This window comes from Chenopodium album, chromosome 26 (assembly GCF_948465745.1).
Source record: "Chenopodium album chromosome 26, dcCheAlbu1.1, whole genome shotgun sequence".
Lineage (NCBI taxonomy): Eukaryota > Viridiplantae > Streptophyta > Magnoliopsida > Caryophyllales > Amaranthaceae > Chenopodium > Chenopodium album.
The window spans coordinates 35,733,435-35,753,538 of NC_137859.1; the positions used below are offsets into that span (position 1 = coordinate 35,733,435).

Sequence of the window (20,104 nt, forward strand, 5' to 3'; positions counted from 1 at the left end):
TAAAAACATCTCTCTTATATTTCTCAATCTAGAAAGAAGTTCAATGTCATTCATTTAGAAAATGGACAATGATCTCCCGATAAGATTTGTTCCACATGTCAACCCCGTAAAAATAACCTAATTATAGGCTTCTTATTATTTAAATTTGTAAAAGAACAGATATCCTTATCGTTACCGTCACTCAATCACTCCTACAGAGTCTGGCCCGCAACAGACGAATGAAAAAAAATCCGTGTCGCGATACAAATGATCTAAGTTCATTCACCTTACCTATTATACATTCCAACACCATACACTATAATTTTGGAAAGAACCCCCTCAATAATGATGCACAAATTGACTCAACTTAAATGGCCTACCACACCACAAAGTAAGAAGGGTAAGTAGTAACTGATTGATTAGTTGTATGCGTCACCAAACTACACAACAAGTGAGAGAAACAAGAGAGAGAAAAGTGTATGTGGTAGTCCTATAAATTCCAAAGGCATTGGAGGAACACATTTTTCCAATTCAAAAACCCTTTTTTTTCAATTTTTTTGCTTTGGGTTTTTCCTCCACAATTAAAGATCCCACCTTTCCTACTCCTTCAACTGATTTCGATGAGGTAATGCATTCCTCTGAATTCCTGATAAAATTTGGTTCATTTTCTTGTATATATCAATTTATCATCATCATATAATTTATGGGTTTCAATTTAATTTGTATTTCTATGTTATATCGATCAAAAAGACTATAACTTTGCCTTGTTGTTCATTGTTTCCTTGAATTTCTGAATCTTTTTTTCATTGTTCATTGTATTTCTGATAGTTTGAGACCCAATAATTGAGTGTAATTTATGTGAGTATTCACAAAATAATTCCCTTGAATAATTTCGAATTCTGTAAAAATTATACACATAGAAGAAAATCTATTGAAATTATACAAATAAGTTAAATTTTGTTAATGTATGTCATTAAAGTTGTTGATTTTGCTTGATTATAAGAGTGATTATGCTGTGATATGAGCCCTATGACTGCTCAAATTTCCACCGTCGAATTTCTGCTATAAGTTTGTTGTTGTTTAGGTATGCATTATTGTAATTGAGATCCGACCCAATTAATGAATGCTAACAAAACCCGAAACCCTTATTTGGATTTTACTAAAACTTACCCCAAATTTGTCGGGGGTGTCCATCATACACCCGGATGTAAAATTATATCCTCTCACATTTTTTAGCTCACATGCTCCGCACGTGAGCATGTGAACTTTTATACGAGTATATATATGATAAGGGTTAAGATAGAAATATTCATTCATGTTAATTTTTGGCCTCAATTGGATCCAAAGTGAATGTGGCATTGCCCCATGTGCCCGGATTGCTTCCTTGTGTCTCAATGATGGGCCAACCACGATCATTAGCTCGAAAAAGATGTTTAAGACTTTGATTTGTTGTATATCACATGAAGATGACTTAAACCTACCAAAACAAACAAGAAATAACTAATTACCTGTCCAATTGACAAATCATGTTAGTAGATATGTCTTCCTACTTTCAAATTTGGTCTTGGATAATGATTGATTTTGATTTTTAACGTCTTAAAGCGAAGCCAAGTCTAGTCATCTTCTTTTCCATTTGATGAGCTTTTTGACAAGGTGTTTTTTGGATGTTGGCAACTTGTTTGATTGGAAGAACATATAAATCAAATTTTTATTAAGTTTTAGTTAATTAAATAGGTGTTTGAGATAATATTTAGAGCATTTTTTTATTATATTTGATTTGAGTTTGAATCTTTAGTAGGCCACCACACAATTTGGACCACATAGGAGCATGGGTAGATGCATTGATAATTTTTGAGGTTCTCCCATTTTAGGGATTTTTTTAAACAGATAAATTTTGTGTGATATACAATACTCTGAACTCATTTTATGAGACAGGACATTTGATTAAAATATTTGTAAACTGAAATTATAAAAACAATACTATTCCCATCATAAATGGTTGTAGCATCTTTTGTAGCAATTTAGTGAGATAATCATGCTTTATGCTCTTATCTTCAACCTCTATACTTTTTAATATGACTTAACAATCGATTATAAAGAGTAAACTGTATTGTGTTTGAGAAATGACGTCGTTAGAAATATGTGTACTTCGTATATAATAAATTTTCTGTAAGTGCTGTTGGATTGTTTTATTTTAGTAACAAAGAGTTATTACTTTTATAGATGTTAGCCCCATAGATGTTTTAACCAATACTACCTGTCTCGATGCCCGTATAGAATTTCCTGGATTTTAAGTATGGTCACAAAGTAAAGCTGAGAGGAGGAGGAATAATCTATGAGGTGTAAATTAAAGTGAGCCCTCCCTTGTTTTTTCCATCTAAGACAAACTAATATACGAAGTATATGTTTTTTTTGTAACAACACAACCTGCTATATAGTGACCGTTTCTTTTGTAGGTTTTTATTTCATTTACACATCTGTTGTTCAGGTCGTAGATAACACTATTCTTGAGTGACAGTATGGTTGTATGGCTAACTAACCTTATGCTTGTGAATATATTATCCCTTTCTCGTTTAATCGAGTTGGATGATTAAAATTTTCTAGGGTAACCTTGGTACCATGTCAACTGTGTTACTTATTTACAGAGTAAAGAAAATTGGAATATTTTGTTGTTTAGGTATGTAGGGTAACACCACATCAGCTCTTATACTGTGATGCATGAATTCTGTCTATTTTTGTCGTAATTCTGCTCACAATTTCTCATACTTGTAAGTAACCTTTACTCGTTTAGGATATATTTGATATCATTACATAACTTTGTACTATAGATTTATATCTGGAAATGATGATACTTGTTTGTATGCAATTGCTTGTTTGTGTACTACACTTCTTGAGTTGTTGGAAATGATTTGAGTATCCAAGTAGATATCTATTGTTGAATGTGCTGGATATTCTGAAGTAAGTCAATTAACACTGAGCTGACAAAACCTTCTAAATATGCTTTGCAGGTGAAATAGTCCGTATTTAAATTGCTGCAACTGTATCATATTGCAGCACTGAAATCCTGGTCTTTGTCCAAACATCCATCTTTTTAGCTTATCTTTTGTCGACTGTTGGAATTCCAGTTTTCCAAAATACATAGGGAATGCTGCAAGATGTGCTTGACTTCTAAGTATTCTCGATCTAAACCCTCCTTGTTTAGAGCTCTGTTTGAGCTACCATCATCAGCTGTCAATAAGAATAAGCACATCGATTGCTGTTCTTTAAGTTTTGAGCTTTACTTCCCCACTGTTGCCAAGAATGTCGAAGACTATCTTGTTTCTACATATGAGCTCTGCGAAGATGGCTGACTGATTCTTGATATTGCATTACTATAGAGTAAGAATATTAGACACTGCTGTGAATAAACAATAAATCATCACTTTAAAGATGGAGCAAAACAAAGTCACCGTCTTGTTGCAGAAGTATGAGCTAGGAAAGCTTCTTGGACAAGGAACATTTGCAAAGGTGTACTATGCGAGAAACATCAAAACTGGTGCAAGCGTTGCAATAAAAGTAGTTGACAAGGAGAAGGTTTTGAAGGGCGGAATGATTGAGCAAATTAAACGGGAAATTTCTGTTATGGGACTTGTGAAGCACCCAAATGTGGTGCAGCTGTACGAAGTTATGGCCACCAAAACCAAGATCTACTTTATCATGGAATACGTCAGAGGAGGTGAGCTGTTCAACAAGGTTGCTAAAGGCAAGCTGAAGGTGGATATTGCAAGGAAGTATTTCCAACAATTAATATCAGCTGTTGAATACTGTCATAGTAGGGGTGTTTACCATCGAGATTTGAAGCCAGAAAACCTTCTGTTAGATGAAAATGAAAATCTTAAGATCACAGATTTTGGGCTGAGTGCTATCGCTGATACCAGAAAGCAAGACGGATTGCTTCACACCACCTGTGGGACCCCTGCCTATGTTGCTCCGGATGTTATTCTCAGGAGAGGCTATGACGGAGCAAAAGCTGATATTTGGTCATGTGGGGTAATCTTGTTTGTTCTGTTGGCAGGATATCTCCCGTTCCAAGATTCTAACTTGATGGAAATGTATCGAAAGATTGGAAAGGCAGAATTTAAATCCCCTAATTGGATTCCCTCAGATGCACGACGATTGCTTGTCAAGATCTTGGATCCAAACCCCAAGACACGGATTTCAACAGCAAAGATTATGGAGAATTCTTGGTTCCGAAAAGGGTTTGATTCTAAACTCTTAGAAGTTAGGCCTGTAGTTAATGATATGAAGCCTGATGTGCTAGATGTTGATGCTATCTTTGGGCCTTCTGAGAACCTTGAAGCAAAGCAAGAAGAAACTCAGTCTTGTTATAACCTGAATGCATTCGATATTATCTCCTTCTCAGAGGGGTTTGATTTATCCGGTTTATTCGAAGAGAGGAGCCAGAAAAAGGAGGTTAGATTTTCTTCCTGTCAATCTGCTTCTACAATAATATCAAAGCTGGAGGAAGTAGCTCTGAAGTCAAAGCTAACGGTGAAGAAGAAAGATGGAGGGCTCATGAGATTTGAAGGATGTAAAGGGAGGAAAGGGGTTTTATCTTTCGATGCTGAAATATATGAGGTTACTCCTACCTTTCATATGGTGGAGCTGAAGAAACGTGGTGGGGATTCGTACGAGTATCAGAAGGTTGTGAAGCAGGAGATGAGACCAGCTCTCAAGGATATTATTTGGACTTGGCAAGGTGAGCCAGAAGCACAATCTTCACCTGTGCTCCCATTGCCGTCACCTTCTTCAGCAGAGCCCTAGATTAATGTATCTTGGCTTTTTCCGTACTGTTGGTGTTCGCATCCTTAATAGCTGAAGTCTTTGAGGTTTAATCCCTTTGTATCTGTTAACTTTAATAGTAATACTTGTGGGAATATGTTTTTAATACTCGAGTAAATATGTGATTCCATATGTGATGCGTGTTTATGATCTGAAAGATTACTTATTCTGAACTGATTCTGAAATCGATCTGCACAAAGAATATGAACTTGAGGTGCAGTTGATTCTTTGTCTTGTTACTATATTGATACATGATAAATCAAATGGTGCTTCGGCAAATACAGGTGTGCTTGTATTATGTAGCTTTGGGGGTGTGATGCTCAGATGCTCCATACTCTAGCATGGTTTACATGGGTATGAACACCTGAAACTTCATTTTCGCCTAAATCGTGAAATTATTTCATAATCACCCCTTATGTTATGCCATACCTTGAGAGTCTGATTTACCAAAAAGCTGATCAGGATAATAGTATTATGTCATTTTTCTTTCGCATTGTCAACACATCAAACCTTGAAAACTAAGCGAGCCAAGATAATATGGCAGGAGCGAAATCAGAGCAAAAAATCATCTGTATAACTTGAAGTCTATCAACTATGAATACGTACATTCAACCTTCGAAGCCAAATTGAGTGAATAATCATATGAAAAACATCGAATCTCTTAGGAGGATCGTTCATTACAAAATGGCGTTGTACTAGCCTCACACCCTCCTGCATTTGCAAATACTTTTCGTAAGGTATATCCATCAAAATTTTCTTCAGATTTGGAATTTCATTAACTGAAACATGGACCGAAAATGTGTTCCAATCAAGAACATCACTAAAAGGAAGGATATAACTTTGAGAGATTAAAACCGGCACACATTCAGCATAGATAGCCTCCACAATTCGAGGGCTAGCAACTTCGAATCCACTAGGGCAAAGACAGAACTTGCTTCTCTTCATCATTTCCTTGTAAGAAATTTCCTTTGGAAGCTCTTCATAAACTTGCAAATCCTCGTCTTTGCCCTTCCAGTTAGTAAGGAGCGCGGGCCTAATATGGCCATGCATCCGTCCTGCAAAGAATGCAAGGATGGTACGATTTGAAGGGGGTGATGATCCGCGGTTTAGGCCAACAAATTCACCACTTGCTATATTGATTTCTGGGATTGATGCATCTTTTCTTGGATTGAAATTCTCTGATGTGTTCGCGTTGCATAATGCTCGTATCGAATGGAAGTACAATATTGGATGGTACCATGTTGCCCGCGGCCCCTGCAAGTAAAACATGCTTGATTATTTTGTGTCACTACTTAATTATCTAAGTTATGGTGATTGCAAAACATACATACTTCAGTTCTTTTACATCAATGTCAATACAGAGTTGAATTTAATTGACTTTAACTTGGAAAGTGACCATCTACTTAATTGATTTATGACTAATACATTAATTTATATGTGCACTGTCCTAAATGTCAATGTAAAAGTAATGAATGTGTACAATAATGTCATGTATGGTAGTCTATCATAACATTAACAACCGACAACTTATACTATGATGTTACTACCTCCGTTTCTTATTATATACAACAAAGGAATATTTTATACATCTCGCAAATAATACTCTTTTGTCGCACAAAATAAGAAATGGAGGTAGTATGTAGATTAGATATGGTAAGATTGGTAACACTATCTCGTCTTCAATCATCTAGAGCCAATCTATCCAACCCTAGACAACATCTATCGTTACATGATTCCATTGCAACATAATCCAACCAATTTAAATATAATGATAGTGACTACGACTTAATTTGCTTCATTTTCTTAATTGATATTCACCTTTGCATCTATATATTACCATAAAAATAGTCAACACATGTGAAAAGTCAAAGTATATCAAGTAAACAGGGATGTCTTCAAAAAAAAAAAAAGAGTAAACAGGGATAGAGAGAGTCGAAGTTTGAAATCATACCCAATCATGGCAAGAAAGCATGAAGTGATCGGCTCCAAGACTCCTATTCCAAAAAGGGTACTTATGTGATATGATATCCACATAATCAAGGACTGTGCGCTCTAAAACAGCCTTGTCACGTACAATTGGATCAAAAAGATGTTCAAGTATCATAACCACACTAAAGGGAAGAAAATAAACATGAGCTTGATCTTGATCATTTGTCCTAAATTGATTGTTTTTCTCTATCAAATTCATGAAGATGCCTTCCATTGAGTATATACCTTTGCATGGACCATGATGAAATAAAGGTGGCTCCCCTTCTTCATAAATATAAATCTTGAACATCTTTTCCATTATTAAGTAGCTCCTATGAATAAGACCGATGAAGATCAAATATTCATCTTATAGATCAATATTTTAAAAAGCAAAAATCACTTTTTCATGAATTTTATATTCAACATGAGCAATGAATCAGAGAAAACATTAATGGAACAAAGGGAGTAGTACAATAATTATATAGAATTAAGGATACTCGAGGGTAGATCACCTTTCTCGATCAAGAACACACCTATTCCAATTCGAAGTTGTAAATTGGTCGCACACTATTTTATTTTACAGTTGTTAACATATATGACTTGTTTTGGCAATGAGTAGTCAGTTCGATTGTTGGTTGTTTGTGTGAGTTGATTTGACTAGCTGATTATATGAGTGCTTCGACTAGTTGTTTATATTAACTGTTTATGTTAAAATATTGGTAAATAACTGTTACTTTGTATCTAATAGGAACTTCATAAGCATAGTTACTACGAGTATTAGCTTAAGCAAATATGGTAAGGGTAGTAAAGATGATTAGTTTTTTTTTTTTTTTTTTTTTTTAATTTTTTTTTTTTTGACAAACAAGATGATTAGTTATTTAGGATATAAAAGTCATTTTCTCTCAACTACCAAAAACTCCTATAATCAAAGCTCATACAATTAGCTTGTTTTAGCTTTTTCAAGACAAGCTTTTTGGACCCAAATTCCTATGTTTTGCCTCAAGCTTCATTTCCTGTCCCAAACCTTTACAAACCAAACAACTCGTGAAAATAGTAAGGTAATCACCTTGAAATTGTCACGCCAAGATCTTTTTATAGTGATCAAAGAAAATTTGATCACCATAAGATAGATGACGTGATAGCATACAAGTCACGTTAAAAGTGATCCTTTAATTTACCTTTATTCTTTGTACAAAATAAAGATAAAAATGAGATAATTTAGTGGCTTTCATTATATGCATAGTCATCAATCTTATGGGGATCAACCTTTCCTTGATTACCATAAAAAGTTCCACTCGTGAAATTTTTTCTATAATACAATAATTAACCAAAAGGTGATCACCATAAGGGTGATGACGTGGTAGCATACAAGTCACACTTTGAAAATGTTTTATTTTACCTTTATTTTTTCAACGAAATCTTTTTACTGAATCTTATTTAATTATTTAAATCCCGAAAAATATTAGGATAATTGCTAGTTATATAATAAAATACAAAGGTAAAATAAGCGAAATTATGTAGCTCTTATTAATGTTATTTCTTCATATCATCAACTTTATGGTGATGAACTTTATATTGATCACCATTAAAAGATTCGGGCCTTTAATTTCATTAGCGGGTCTTTTCATAGTGATCAACTAAAAATTCAAGGTAATCAATTTTTGTCGTCTAAAAATTGATCATCATAACGATGATGATGTGGCAGCATAAATTCCATATACGAAATGGTAAAAGTGGCTCCGTTGTATTTTACTTTAATTTTTCTTTACAAATAAATCTTTTGAATGAATTTACTTTGTGTAATTCTAAATAGCTTTTCTTATGTGCGGCTGAGTAATCCTATAATACTAACTGAGTAATAATAATTGAGTAATCTCTAAACACGACAAGTAACCCTATAATAATGAATTTATCCCTGTAACACTGACCGAATAACCCTTATAACACTTGCGAAGTAACTCTCATTATGGTTGACCATACCGTGTGGCGAGTGGCCGGCCACATATATATAAGAATATGTGATTTTCAAATTTCAAAAAAAAATTATGACAAATAGTTTTTTTTTTTTTTTTTTTTTTTTTTTTTTTTTTTTTTTGAGGGAATATTTATTTAAAAAAATAAGTGGAAAGCTGATGAATTTCCAACATCTAGTTAACATTTGTAAGAGATATGAGATATAGGAAAATATATGTATTATTCTCCTAATAAGATCAATACCGAAAATATATCATGCATATATTTTCCAATATCTTATGTCACCAACACATTTTTACATTTAAGAAATGAAGTACTACACTACTACGTGGGGAATTGAAAGTGAACAAGTTCAAGTGATTTATGAGTAGGGTAAGGGGCCAAATGCACGTAGCACATGGCATTAATTGCTGCATAAATCAGGTGTTGTCAGCCTAAATAAATTTCTAATCGCCAATATTGACAAACATTAATTATTCTTGATTTCTTGAATTCCAAACCCCAAGTTTCAATGCAAATGAGTTAAGATTTTCTGTCTTCAAGCATTATTTTTTACTCGTACGATTTGTTTTTGAAATAATCTTCAAGCAATTGTTTACTCGTAATTTGTTTTGGATGAATGAAAAGTTTATATTACTAAGGAGTAAATTAAATGAAAAACTACACATACATCTTTATTCAATTTTATTTGAATGAATGAAAAATTTATATTACTCCATATTAGTAAAAATTTATGCTAAATGTAAAATTAGTATTCCGTATATGTTTTTATAAACTCAATTTAATTTAATTTAATTTTATGTTTAACGAGCTTATGTTAAGAAATTGAACTAGTACTCGTACCGTTTAAAGGCGAAAGCGTTCTTGTATATGTTGACATGAGGTTGTAAATCATCATCTTCAAGAGAAATGATATTGGAAGTGTTACTTTCAAAAGCTTGTTTTATCAAAATTCTTGCTCTTGTAAGTTCTTCTTCCATTTTTTCTACCTTTTCATCTTTCTTTCTTCCAATTAACACTTTATCAATCTCATCACGCAATTTCTTCATCGTTCTTTGCTTTTTCTCCTCCTAAAACAACATAGTAAAATATAAATTAACAATCAAAGTAATGCAAGAAAATAAATTAAGGGGGGAAAGGGAAATTTAAAATGTAACATATCATCTTGGTTATTCGATACATAAATTATATCCTAGAGAACAATCATATGATACACAAAATTAAAAAGATTATTCACATATAGTCATATACTATCATAATAAATATTATACTAATTAAAGTGATTTGTTTTACAAAAAGACAAGGAGCACTACATGTATACAAGATTGTGGAGAACAAAGAATCTTATTTTTGCAACTTTTAAGGATACAACTTTTTGTTTTCCAAGGAAAATCTTTTACGAATTCAACACTAAGAAACATAAATAAATTCTAGATAATTAAGTATTTACAAAATATCATCAAAATATGATATAATTACGAAGAATATAATTTATACTCTGTATTAAGGTTCAACTTGAAGAAACATAAATATATACGAGATAATAAGTATTTACAACATATGACATGAAAATGAACTTACGGATTTTGATAGAGTGGAAGAATTGTGAATAACGGCAAGAGAATGCACCAAAGAATCAAACGACAATGACGAAGTAACTCCATGATCGATAACAATATTATTTTGAGTTGAATTTGTATTTCTTGTAGGCCAAAACCAAGAAGATGATGTAAAATAGAAGAAATTTGGAAAAGAATTTGAACCTTTTGATTGAAAAATGATAGCAACTAATGCTAAAATAGCTAATATTGAGATAATGATATGTAAATGTTTGGTGTAAAATGAGCTCATTATAGTTTTCCTAGCATTACTCGGGTTTTCTCATTATATTGCTCTTTTGAAAGACTATTGATAGAGTTGTACGATTAAATAAGAGCCATTGTTAATTATTCTAATTTAGTACATCATTGATTAATTAACATCAACTTTAGTAATGGTAATTAATTAATTATTAATAGTACTCCGTAACAATGGTAAGAAGGTTATTTGACTGTTCGATTGGATCTACTTTAATTTCCTGACAATTAATTTAAGACTCTTTTTTTTGGAAGAAAATAAAATAAATGTAATACGTACTTTGATTTTTGGGAAAAGGAGTCATAAAAGAGGTAGACAAAAACTTGTCGGTAGAACTTTCTTCGAGAATAGTTTGGACATTGACAAATTTTTTATGTTCTCATTTAGTAGCCGATAATCAAGGGTAATAATAACAAATAGATTGGATTTTAATGTTAACTAGAGGTGTTAAGGTGACTGGTACGTGTCGTTTCCCGTATAAAATTAATTAATAATTTACCTTAACTTAAACCTCAAAAATATTAACAACTAGTAAAAAGGGTAAGTAAGGGTCGAACCCACGAGGAGATTGGTTAACTCTATAAACTCAAAATTAAACTCGAAACGTAAACTATATACATAAAAGAGTACTATTCACACTATGTACATGAAATTTGGGGGGGTTTAAATGATAATAGTCAACTAATACTACTATGAAAAATAGAATCTAAACTACTATATACAATTGACGACATACTTAACCAACTCCATTCATAACTTTACTTGAATTAACTTATTGGAAATTATAACTAACCGGCCTCGCACGATTAATCAACTTAATTACTAGACTAACTGTAGAGACTTTAGTAACAAAGACTCCCTATCTCCCTTATTTGAAACCAATTGCGAACTAAGCCAAAATCGACTCTAAACCAATCTAATTAACACAAATATGATCGCAACTTGCATGAATTAGTCTTGGCAGCCTTAATAACTAGGAGACCTCATTAGTCCTAACTAATCCGATCACATAAATGTCAGATTATTTAGATTGAAATTGCTCTTTAACTTAAACCAAACCATAATCGCAGACTCGATTTAAAATTAGGGACTACTCTTCTATATAATTTAAACTAAGCTAAACCATATAGATAGCAATACTTTACAATCCAACAATAGAAAGATAACAAACATAGCTGAACTGCAAAATTAATAATTAATACCTAGCAAATTCAAATAGCCGTAAATTGAAATAAACCATGCAAATAGATTATAAAATTAATAATCAAATCATCACACCAATAATCCAATAAAAGTAATTAATCAATCTTAGCAAAAACAATCCAAAATAACAGTAAATGGAACAATTGAGTAAGAAGACTTATGAACTATACTCCCAAGAACAATCGTACAAGACCCGAATTCGACCCCGCGAATTGTCGTCGTTCTCGTTCTACCTTGGACTCGAGACTAAGCCCTCCTCCAATGGCTATCTTCTATGCTCCAATTGCCCAATTGAGAGTCAATCGAACTATCTCACTCGGATAATATTTTCTGGTTAAGTTGTGTGTTTTGAGAAGGAATAATTGGGGGGTTTTTATAAGTAAAAACAACCTAGGTTTTCCCGGATCAAAGAGATAGAATTGAGAACAAAGATAGAGATTCATCTTTGCTTGAATTTCGGAGGTAGTATTGATCTTCTTTGATTAAGGAAGATGATGGTAGTTTGGAGTCTTATTCTGGTTGATATTCACGCCCCTTTTCCTCTTCTTCTTATCTTTTTTTTTTTTTCTTTTCTTCTTGCTTTCTTTTCATTTGGTTGCACGTGCCTTTTGCTCCAAGTGGGCTTCTTGAATTTTCCTAGCCCACTTACTCTTTCTTATTCTCCTACCCAAAACCACACATCATAATTTTAAGTACCCTTTTATTATGAAAATAGCAATAAAATAAAATACTAATTAAAATAATATCTAAAATAATAAAAATAGATAATTTCATACATTAACTAGAATAAAATGACTAATAGACTAATATTAGAGACTAAAAATATGGTATATTATGCACTTATCAAATTCCCCCACACTTAGTCTTTGATCGCCCTCGAACAAACTAAATAAAACTAACCTAAAAAAGCAATAGACCTAACTCACTGTTATAGGAATCATGGTTACACTTAGCATATGCAACAAGTCCTCTAACGTGAGAACATACCCACAAAGTCTCTTCATTTGGAATCTTTAAATCAATCAGCAAATATAACTAACATAAGCATTTAAACACTCACCAGCATGCATGGACCATATATTTGACATTTATATAAATTTCAACACCCTCAATGTCCGACATCGTATCATTTCTGTTTCTCACCTTTATTTTAGATATTTGATTAAATGTCTCGGATCATTAGAACTTTTATTAAAAGAACAAGGTAAAATGAAGGTGGGAACTATGTTTGGGCTTGTAATAGTATAGGTGGAGACTAGTAGAGCACATTAATACGTAGTACACTTATATCACACATCTCCAACATACTTTTTCTTTTTTTTTTTTTTTTTTTTTTTTTTCATATTAGTCTCAGGACTCTTAATGTTTTGTCTCTGTCAAATAGTTCTTGTAGCGAGTGTTCGACCAGTGACTCCCGGTCCAATTGGCCCAAGGCACTAGGTTTTAAGATGCCCCTACGGATCTACTTACTCGAACTGCTTAAGCATGAGATAAAAACATCACACGTACATAACTGGGTTTTGAACCTTTTTTTTTTTTTTTTTTTTTTATTTTTTATTTTTTAACCCAGACATTGGTACGCAGAGCCTTCAAATCTGAAACTTTTCATTAGAAAACCACCAAATAATGACACCCACCATTCCACTTTACATCACAATTTAACAATATGCTCTACTAATCCCAAAAAGGTGTTTCAATGGTTTTGTGGACAGAGGCACATTTAATTTGTGAGTTTATATGATAAGAAACTTAAGCTCAAATTGGTTCAATATTGGATGATGTTAGTGGTAGGCTTTGAGACATGATAAAATAATTAGTGAGAAACAAAAACTTTTACTAATCATATCAAAGAGGGGTTTAATCTATCTTTCATGTCTGTAATCCACAGCATACAATAAACAAGAGACATTTTTTTTTTTTTTTTTTTTTTTTTTTTTTTGCTGATTAACCCAAAGTTCCTTCATTTATGAAACTAGCAATAACAAACTTATTAGTCTAAAATTCGACAGCACCTCCTCTAAATTAGGAGCAATCCACTTCAAAAAAAAAAAAAAAAAAAAAAAAATGAGCTATTTTTTACAATGCATTTACAGCCAAATATCCAATCAAACAGCATTCTCTCCACAAAAAACCAAATCGATTTCAAATATTCAATCCCAGCTATTTTTTACAATGCATTTACAGCCAAATATCCAATCAAACAGCATTCTCTCCACAAAAAACCAAATCGATTTCAAATATTCAATCCCCCCCGCACTTAAACTTTTCATTGTCCTCGATGAAAACAAAAGGAAAGAAAGGGAAAGAGAACTTAGCTGGTCATGTGAGTTGTGTCAATGCTATGGATCAGCTCCAAGTTTGTGTTATGTTCTGGAAGACTTGCAAACTTTAAACTTTGAAGTACGGTGAAGCATCAAGCAGTTCATTTGTCTTATCAAGGAGTGAAATGTCCTGTCTAGCCCTTTGTATTTGTTTGTTTAATCTGCCAGAACAACATGGGGTAAGGCTGGTGCTAATTTCAGAACAAAAAGAACACACAAAAACATGAACTATTAAAGAAAGAAAGAAAGTGCAGAAAAATAATCTTGGGTTGCCTCCCAAGAAGCGCCTTCGTTTAGAGTCTTTGGCTCGACATATCTATTAATCCTTAGAAGCTCAGCTCATTAAGGGCATCGAAAAGCAATTGCTCAAGCCCTACATTATTTACCATCTCATCTAGTAATATCTCTACATTATCAACTCCAATCTGTGCAAGATGATAAGAGATCTGGTTAGTAGCACCTGTTTCTTCAAGTGAACCTTGTTCATTAAAAACATTGATGTTAACACTGTGACCATTGTTTCCTAAAGTAACACTACCATTAGCTACATCAATCAACGCTCTTGCAGTCTTTAAGAATGGTCGTCCCAATAAAATTTCAGAAATATTTTCAACATCAATGACATAGAAATCAGCAAGGAAAAATAATTGTTTGATTTGAATTAAAACATTTTCCAAACAACCATTTGGAGAAACACTATTACCATTAGCCATGTAAAGAATTTCATTCGTGTTCCTCAAAGGTCCTAATTCAAACTTATCACACATAGAAGAAGGCAAGATATTGACAGAAGATCCTAAATCTAACACACACTCATGAAAACCAGATTTTCCGATTTTGCAAAGAATAGAAAACAAACCAGGGTCATCACACTTTGGAGGCGGTGCACAAAATTCAGATTCCTTACTAGACTTATTAAGAAAAGCATCCAACAATGATTTATACTTAGGAACCATTTTCACAGCATCTAATAATGGGATTTTGTTACCTTTCATCATTTTCGGGCTTAAATTACTTCTATTCTCAAGATCTAAAGACTCATCAATGGTGACTTTACTCTGTTTAAACACAGCATTTGCTTTTGGGTTTGGAAAAGTTTGGGCTGGGAGTCTTCCTCCAAATTGAGTCTCTAAATTACTTAAGGAAGTACAAATGTGACTTAATTGAATGTCAAGTTGTTGAAGATGGGAATCTGTTTTACTTTGATATTCAGTGTTTTGATTATGCACTTGTCCTATTTGAGTCGCCAACTGCTTTACCATACTTTCTAGTGAAAGACCTTGAGATTGAGAAGAGGGATTTTGCTGACCATACTGCCTTGGTTGGTTATTTGGTAATAATTGCGGTTTGTGTCCATACTTAAGATTAGGGTGGTCTTTCCAGCCTTCATTATAAGTTTGTGAGAACGGATCATACTTCCTACTTTGTTGACCAGGAAAACCCCCTAAAGCATTAACATCTTCACTTTGTATAGTAGGACATTCATCAGTAGCATGAGAAAAATCAGAACAAACACCACAAACTCTAGATTTAGACTCATTACTAGCAATTTTAGAAACAAGAGTAGTTAAAGTAGCAATTTGTTGAGAACTTTCTTGCAATTGATTCTGAATACCACTTATATCAATTTCATTTACTCTTTTAACATCATTTCTTGTACTAAACTGCTGTGTGTTTTGAGCCATATTAGAGATTAATTTCCTAGCTTGACTTGGTGTTTTATCCACTAATGCACCTCCACTAGATGCATCTATCATACCCCTATCATTGGGTGACAACCCCTCATAAAAGTATTGAATTAGCAATTGATCACTAATTTGATGTTGTGGACAAGATGAACAAAGCCTATTAAAACGTTGCCAATACTCATATAAAGACTCATTATTATTTTGTCTAATTCCACAAATTTCCTTCCTAATAGAACCTATACGACTTGCAGGAAAGAATCTTTCAAGAAAAACTTTTTCTAATTCTGCCCAAGAGTTAATGGAACTAGATGGAAGTTGCTCATATAACCACTCTTTAGCAGGATCTTGCAAAGAAAAAGGAAAAGCATGCAATCTAATATGTTCCTGTTCTATTCCTTCGGGATTCATAGAAGAACATACAACTTTAAACTCTTTTAAATGTCTATAAGGGTTCTCACCTGCGTTCCCATAGAATTTAGGGAGAAGATTAAGGAAACCTGAGTTCAGTTTGAGGGGATTCTCTAGCTCCGGAAAGACAATGCAGAGAGGATCTTCTCCTGTTTTAGGGGCTCCCAGTTCCTTCAACGTCTGTTCTGCCATGTTGCTATATTTGATCGGCAATGGATCTTCTAATTCAAGTGCTGGTTCAGCACTGAAAATATGCAGAAGCTCCTCTGGTTTTGCTCCGTTTATCAAGTCTATGTACGCTCTTATGCGCTGAAGTCTTGCTTCTTTATCGTACGCGTACATGCACCTATATAGAAAACAGAAATTAATGAGAGATGAGTCTGTGTTATTAGTGCATAAACGTAGGTTTCTGGTCAGAACTAAAATATAGGCAAAATAAAAAGCTGATATCAATTATTCAGATCAAACAAGACATGTTTGATTACAAATAATTATGACATTAAGTATGCTGAAATTTAGAAGCATCAAACAAGCTAAGAAATTATATGAACCTGACCAAACTATCTCATGAAATCAACGATTGTCATGCACAAATTCTCACAACTGATTTTGCTCAAATTTTATTCAAGTAAATATATATCAGTTTAGCATTTCAACAAACTTTTAGCAAAGTGGTCTTCCTGAGTTTAGGATTAGTCATACATGCACCTTAATGCTTGCTAATTATCAATAATATTCTGGTCAGATTTATTAACTAAGCAAGAGTTATAGCTTACGCAGTTCTGAAGTAATGAGATCAGATCTTCAGACAAGAAATTTTAAATGTCATGTATATGACAGTAAATATACTAAATTTCAGTAGCAAATCAACAATTCAACATCTGAAAAGTAATAATATGACCAGATTAGTAATCCAACAGATTGGCAGAATGCTCATGCTCCAAAATTCAACATGTTAAGCTAGCTAATTGTCAAGATTATGCTGCCAGACTGATGCACATCAGGACCTTAGATTATCATTTATACAGTAGCCCAATACAGCATATAAATGAACACAAAGTCTTTTAATTTATTCTGCTTTTAGACCCTTCAACACACATGCATTAGAAAATAAAAGGTTTAGTATATGCCACTCATAATTTGTCAGGTCAAAGTATAGTTAGCAAAATCTCAGTGGAAGATAGCCTAATACTATAATTCTTAACACCATTTAAGTACCAATAACCAAAATTCAAGTGTGTTACCAGTTTATCATTTGATGTAATAAGATTAATCATTTCAATTTTCAGGGGGTAAGCACCGCACAAATCATGGAAAAAGTTGTTAAGAAAACATGACATATACTTGTCTACCATTATGTGAGTTAATTCAGATTAAGCTTGCAAAAACTCTGTCAATAAACAAGCATTATTCGGTATAACTCATTATCATGTCATATTAACTTCCAAAAGTTAGCATAAGTTATATTAACCAGCCCCTTTATAATTTTGCAAACAATAAGCTGATTCATTCATATCATATTAAAGAGAACCATAAATACCATATATGCTAAAATCTTGTTTATATGCTTCTGTGTACTAAGATCCAAATTTGAAATTGGACATTTATTCAATTACAAATAACTTACACACCCAGCAAAATGTTAGAGCTTTTATATGCAAAAGTAGTCTTAAATAAGGTAGCACTCAACATAGAAAACTGACTAATTGCCAATCTTATTATGTCAGATTATTTATAAACTACTTGCTTACTTCTGATTTTCAGATTATCATTAATAATGCAGCTCAAACGAAAAATATAGATGAATAGGAAGTCTTTTAAACTTATTCTGCCAGGTACAACTAAACATGTTTTAGCATTCATAATTAAGTTCTAATGGTTCTAGCAAATTATAACAAGTTTAATTCTTGCAAAAATAAGTTATGTGAGTACTTAAAGCAGAAGCTGAACATAACATGCTACCCAATTTATCTAAATGAAGATCTGTAAAACTATAGTATACAAGCAAATAATGCAAACTCACTAACCACAAAATTATGTACACAAAAGCAATGACTACGTGAACATAATACTAGATAAAGATATTATATGCATTAATAAAGAAACAACAAAAACCGAGTTAACTATAAAGTACAAAGAAAATTAAATATATCTCCCCGGCAACGGCGCCAAAATTTGGTACGTGTCGTTTCCCGTATAAAATTAATTAATAATTTACCTTAACTTAAACCTCAAAAATATTAACAACTAGTAAAAAGGGTAAGTAAGGGTCGAACCCACGAGGAGATTGGTTAACTCTATAAACTCAAAATTAAACTCGAAACGTAAACTATATACATAAAAGAGTACTATTCACACTATGTACATGAAATTTGGGGGGGTTTAAATGATAATAGTCAACTAATACTACTATGAAAAATAGAATCTAAACTACTATATACAATTGACGACATACTTAACCAACTCCATTCATAACTTTACTTGAATTAACTTATTGGAAATTATAACTAACCGGCCTCGCACGATTAATCAACTTAATTACTAGACTAACTGTAGAGACTTTAGTAACAAAGACTCCCTATCTCCCTTATTTGAAACCAATTGCGAACTAAGCCAAAATCGACTCTAAACCAATCTAATTAACACAAATATGATCGCAACTTGCATGAATTAGTCTTGGCAGCCTTAATAACTAGGAGACCTCATTAGTCCTAACTAATCCGATCACATAAATGTCAGATTATTTAGATTGAAATTGCTCTTTAACTTAAACCAAACCATAATCGCAGACTCGATTTAAAATTAGGGACTACTCTTCTATATAATTTAAACTAAGCTAAACCATATAGATAGCAATACTTTACAATCCAACAATAGAAAGATAACAAACATAGCTGAACTGCAAAATTAATAATTAATACCTAGCAAATTCAAATAGCCGTAAATTGAAATAAACCATGCAAATAGATTATAAAATTAATAATCAAATCATCACACCAATAATCCAATAAAAGTAATTAATCAATCTTAGCAAAAACAATCCAAAATAACAGTAAATGGAACAATTGAGTAAGAAGACTTATGAACTATACTCCCAAGAACAATCGTACAAGACCCGAATTCGACCCCGCGAATTGTCGTCGTTCTCGTTCTACCTTGGACTCGAGACTAAGCCCTCCTCCAATGGCTATCTTCTATGCTCCAATTGCCCAATTGAGAGTCAATCGAACTATCTCACTCGGATAATATTTTCTGGTTAAGTTGTGTGTTTTGAGAAGGAATAATTGGGGGGTTTTTATAAGTAAAAACAACCTAGGTTTTCCCGGATCAAAGAGATAGAATTGAGAACAAAGATAGAGATTCATCTTTGCTTGAATTTCGGAGGTAGTATTGATCTTCTTTGATTAAGGAAGATGATGGTAGTTTGGAGTCTTATTCTGGTTGATATTCACGCCCCTTTTCCTCTTCTTCTTATCTTTTTTTTTTTTCTTTTCTTCTTGCTTTCTTTTCATTTGGTTGCACGTGCCTTTTGCTCCAAGTGGGCTTCTTGAATTTTCCTAGCCCACTTACTCTTTCTTATTCTCCTACCCAAAACCACACATCATAATTTTAAGTACCCTTTTATTATGAAAATAGCAATAAAATAAAATACTAATTAAAATAATATCTAAAATAATAAAAATAGATAATTTCATACATTAACTAGAATAAAATGACTAATAGACTAATATTAGAGACTAAAAATATGGTATATTATGCACTTATCAGTGACTAGGGTCGGTTCGATCTGATCTAATCGAATCAGGTTTAACTCGATTGTGCTCATGCAATTCAAAATTTTGTATTTATATAAAGGATAATGATATCAACATTATCATTATTAGT

General features: G+C 32.8%; 3 protein-coding genes across 3 annotated transcripts; 1 reads left to right on the forward strand and 2 right to left on the reverse strand.

Annotated features, from left to right (window-relative positions):
* Positions 1-432: 432 nt before the first annotated feature.
* LOC145618625 (CBL-interacting protein kinase 2-like) lies at positions 433-4,988 on the forward strand. The gene is made up of 2 exons (XM_081673398.1): positions 433-604; positions 2,988-4,988. Exon 2 carries the CDS (start codon positions 3,409-3,411, stop codon positions 4,780-4,782), a length of 1,374 nt encoding a protein of 457 aa, XP_081529524.1. The 5' UTR covers positions 433-604; positions 2,988-3,408; the 3' UTR covers positions 4,783-4,988.
* Positions 4,989-5,387: 399 nt separating this feature from the next.
* Positions 5,388-11,687, reverse strand: LOC145618624 (putative glycosyltransferase At3g07620). The gene is made up of 4 exons (XM_081673397.1): positions 10,324-11,687; positions 9,586-9,812; positions 6,752-7,100; positions 5,388-6,054 (listed from the first exon to the last, which is right to left on the reverse strand). Exons 1-4 carry the CDS (start codon positions 10,591-10,593, stop codon positions 5,389-5,391), a joined length of 1,512 nt encoding a protein of 503 aa, XP_081529523.1. The 5' UTR covers positions 10,594-11,687; the 3' UTR covers position 5,388.
* Positions 11,688-11,825: 138 nt separating this feature from the next.
* On the reverse strand, positions 11,826-19,980 carry LOC145618623 (uncharacterized). Its single transcript, XM_081673396.1, has 2 exons — positions 19,312-19,980; positions 11,826-16,565 (listed from the first exon to the last, which is right to left on the reverse strand). The coding sequence occupies exon 2, from the start codon at positions 16,559-16,561 to the stop codon at positions 14,450-14,452; it is 2,112 nt and encodes a 703-aa protein (XP_081529522.1). The 5' UTR covers positions 16,562-16,565; positions 19,312-19,980; the 3' UTR covers positions 11,826-14,449.
* Between the last annotated feature and the right edge of the window lie 124 nt (positions 19,981-20,104).

Coding starts and splice junctions, on each gene's coding strand:
- LOC145618625 (XM_081673398.1), top strand. CDS start 3,409: ATGGAGCAAAACAAAGTCACCGTCTTGTTGCAGAAGTATGAGCTAGGA.
- LOC145618624 (XM_081673397.1), bottom strand. CDS start 10,593: ATGAGCTCATTTTACACCAAACATTTACATATCATTATCTCAATATTA. Junction 9,813..10,323: donor CTTCCACTCTATCAAAATCC/GTAAGTTCATTT, acceptor ATGTTGTTTTAG/GAGGAGAAAAAGCAAAGAAC. Junction 7,101..9,585: donor AACGCTTTCGCCTTTAAACG/GTACGAGTACTA, acceptor TCTTATTCATAG/GAGCTACTTAATAATGGAAA.
- LOC145618623 (XM_081673396.1), bottom strand. CDS start 16,561: ATGTACGCGTACGATAAAGAAGCAAGACTTCAGCGCATAAGAGCGTAC.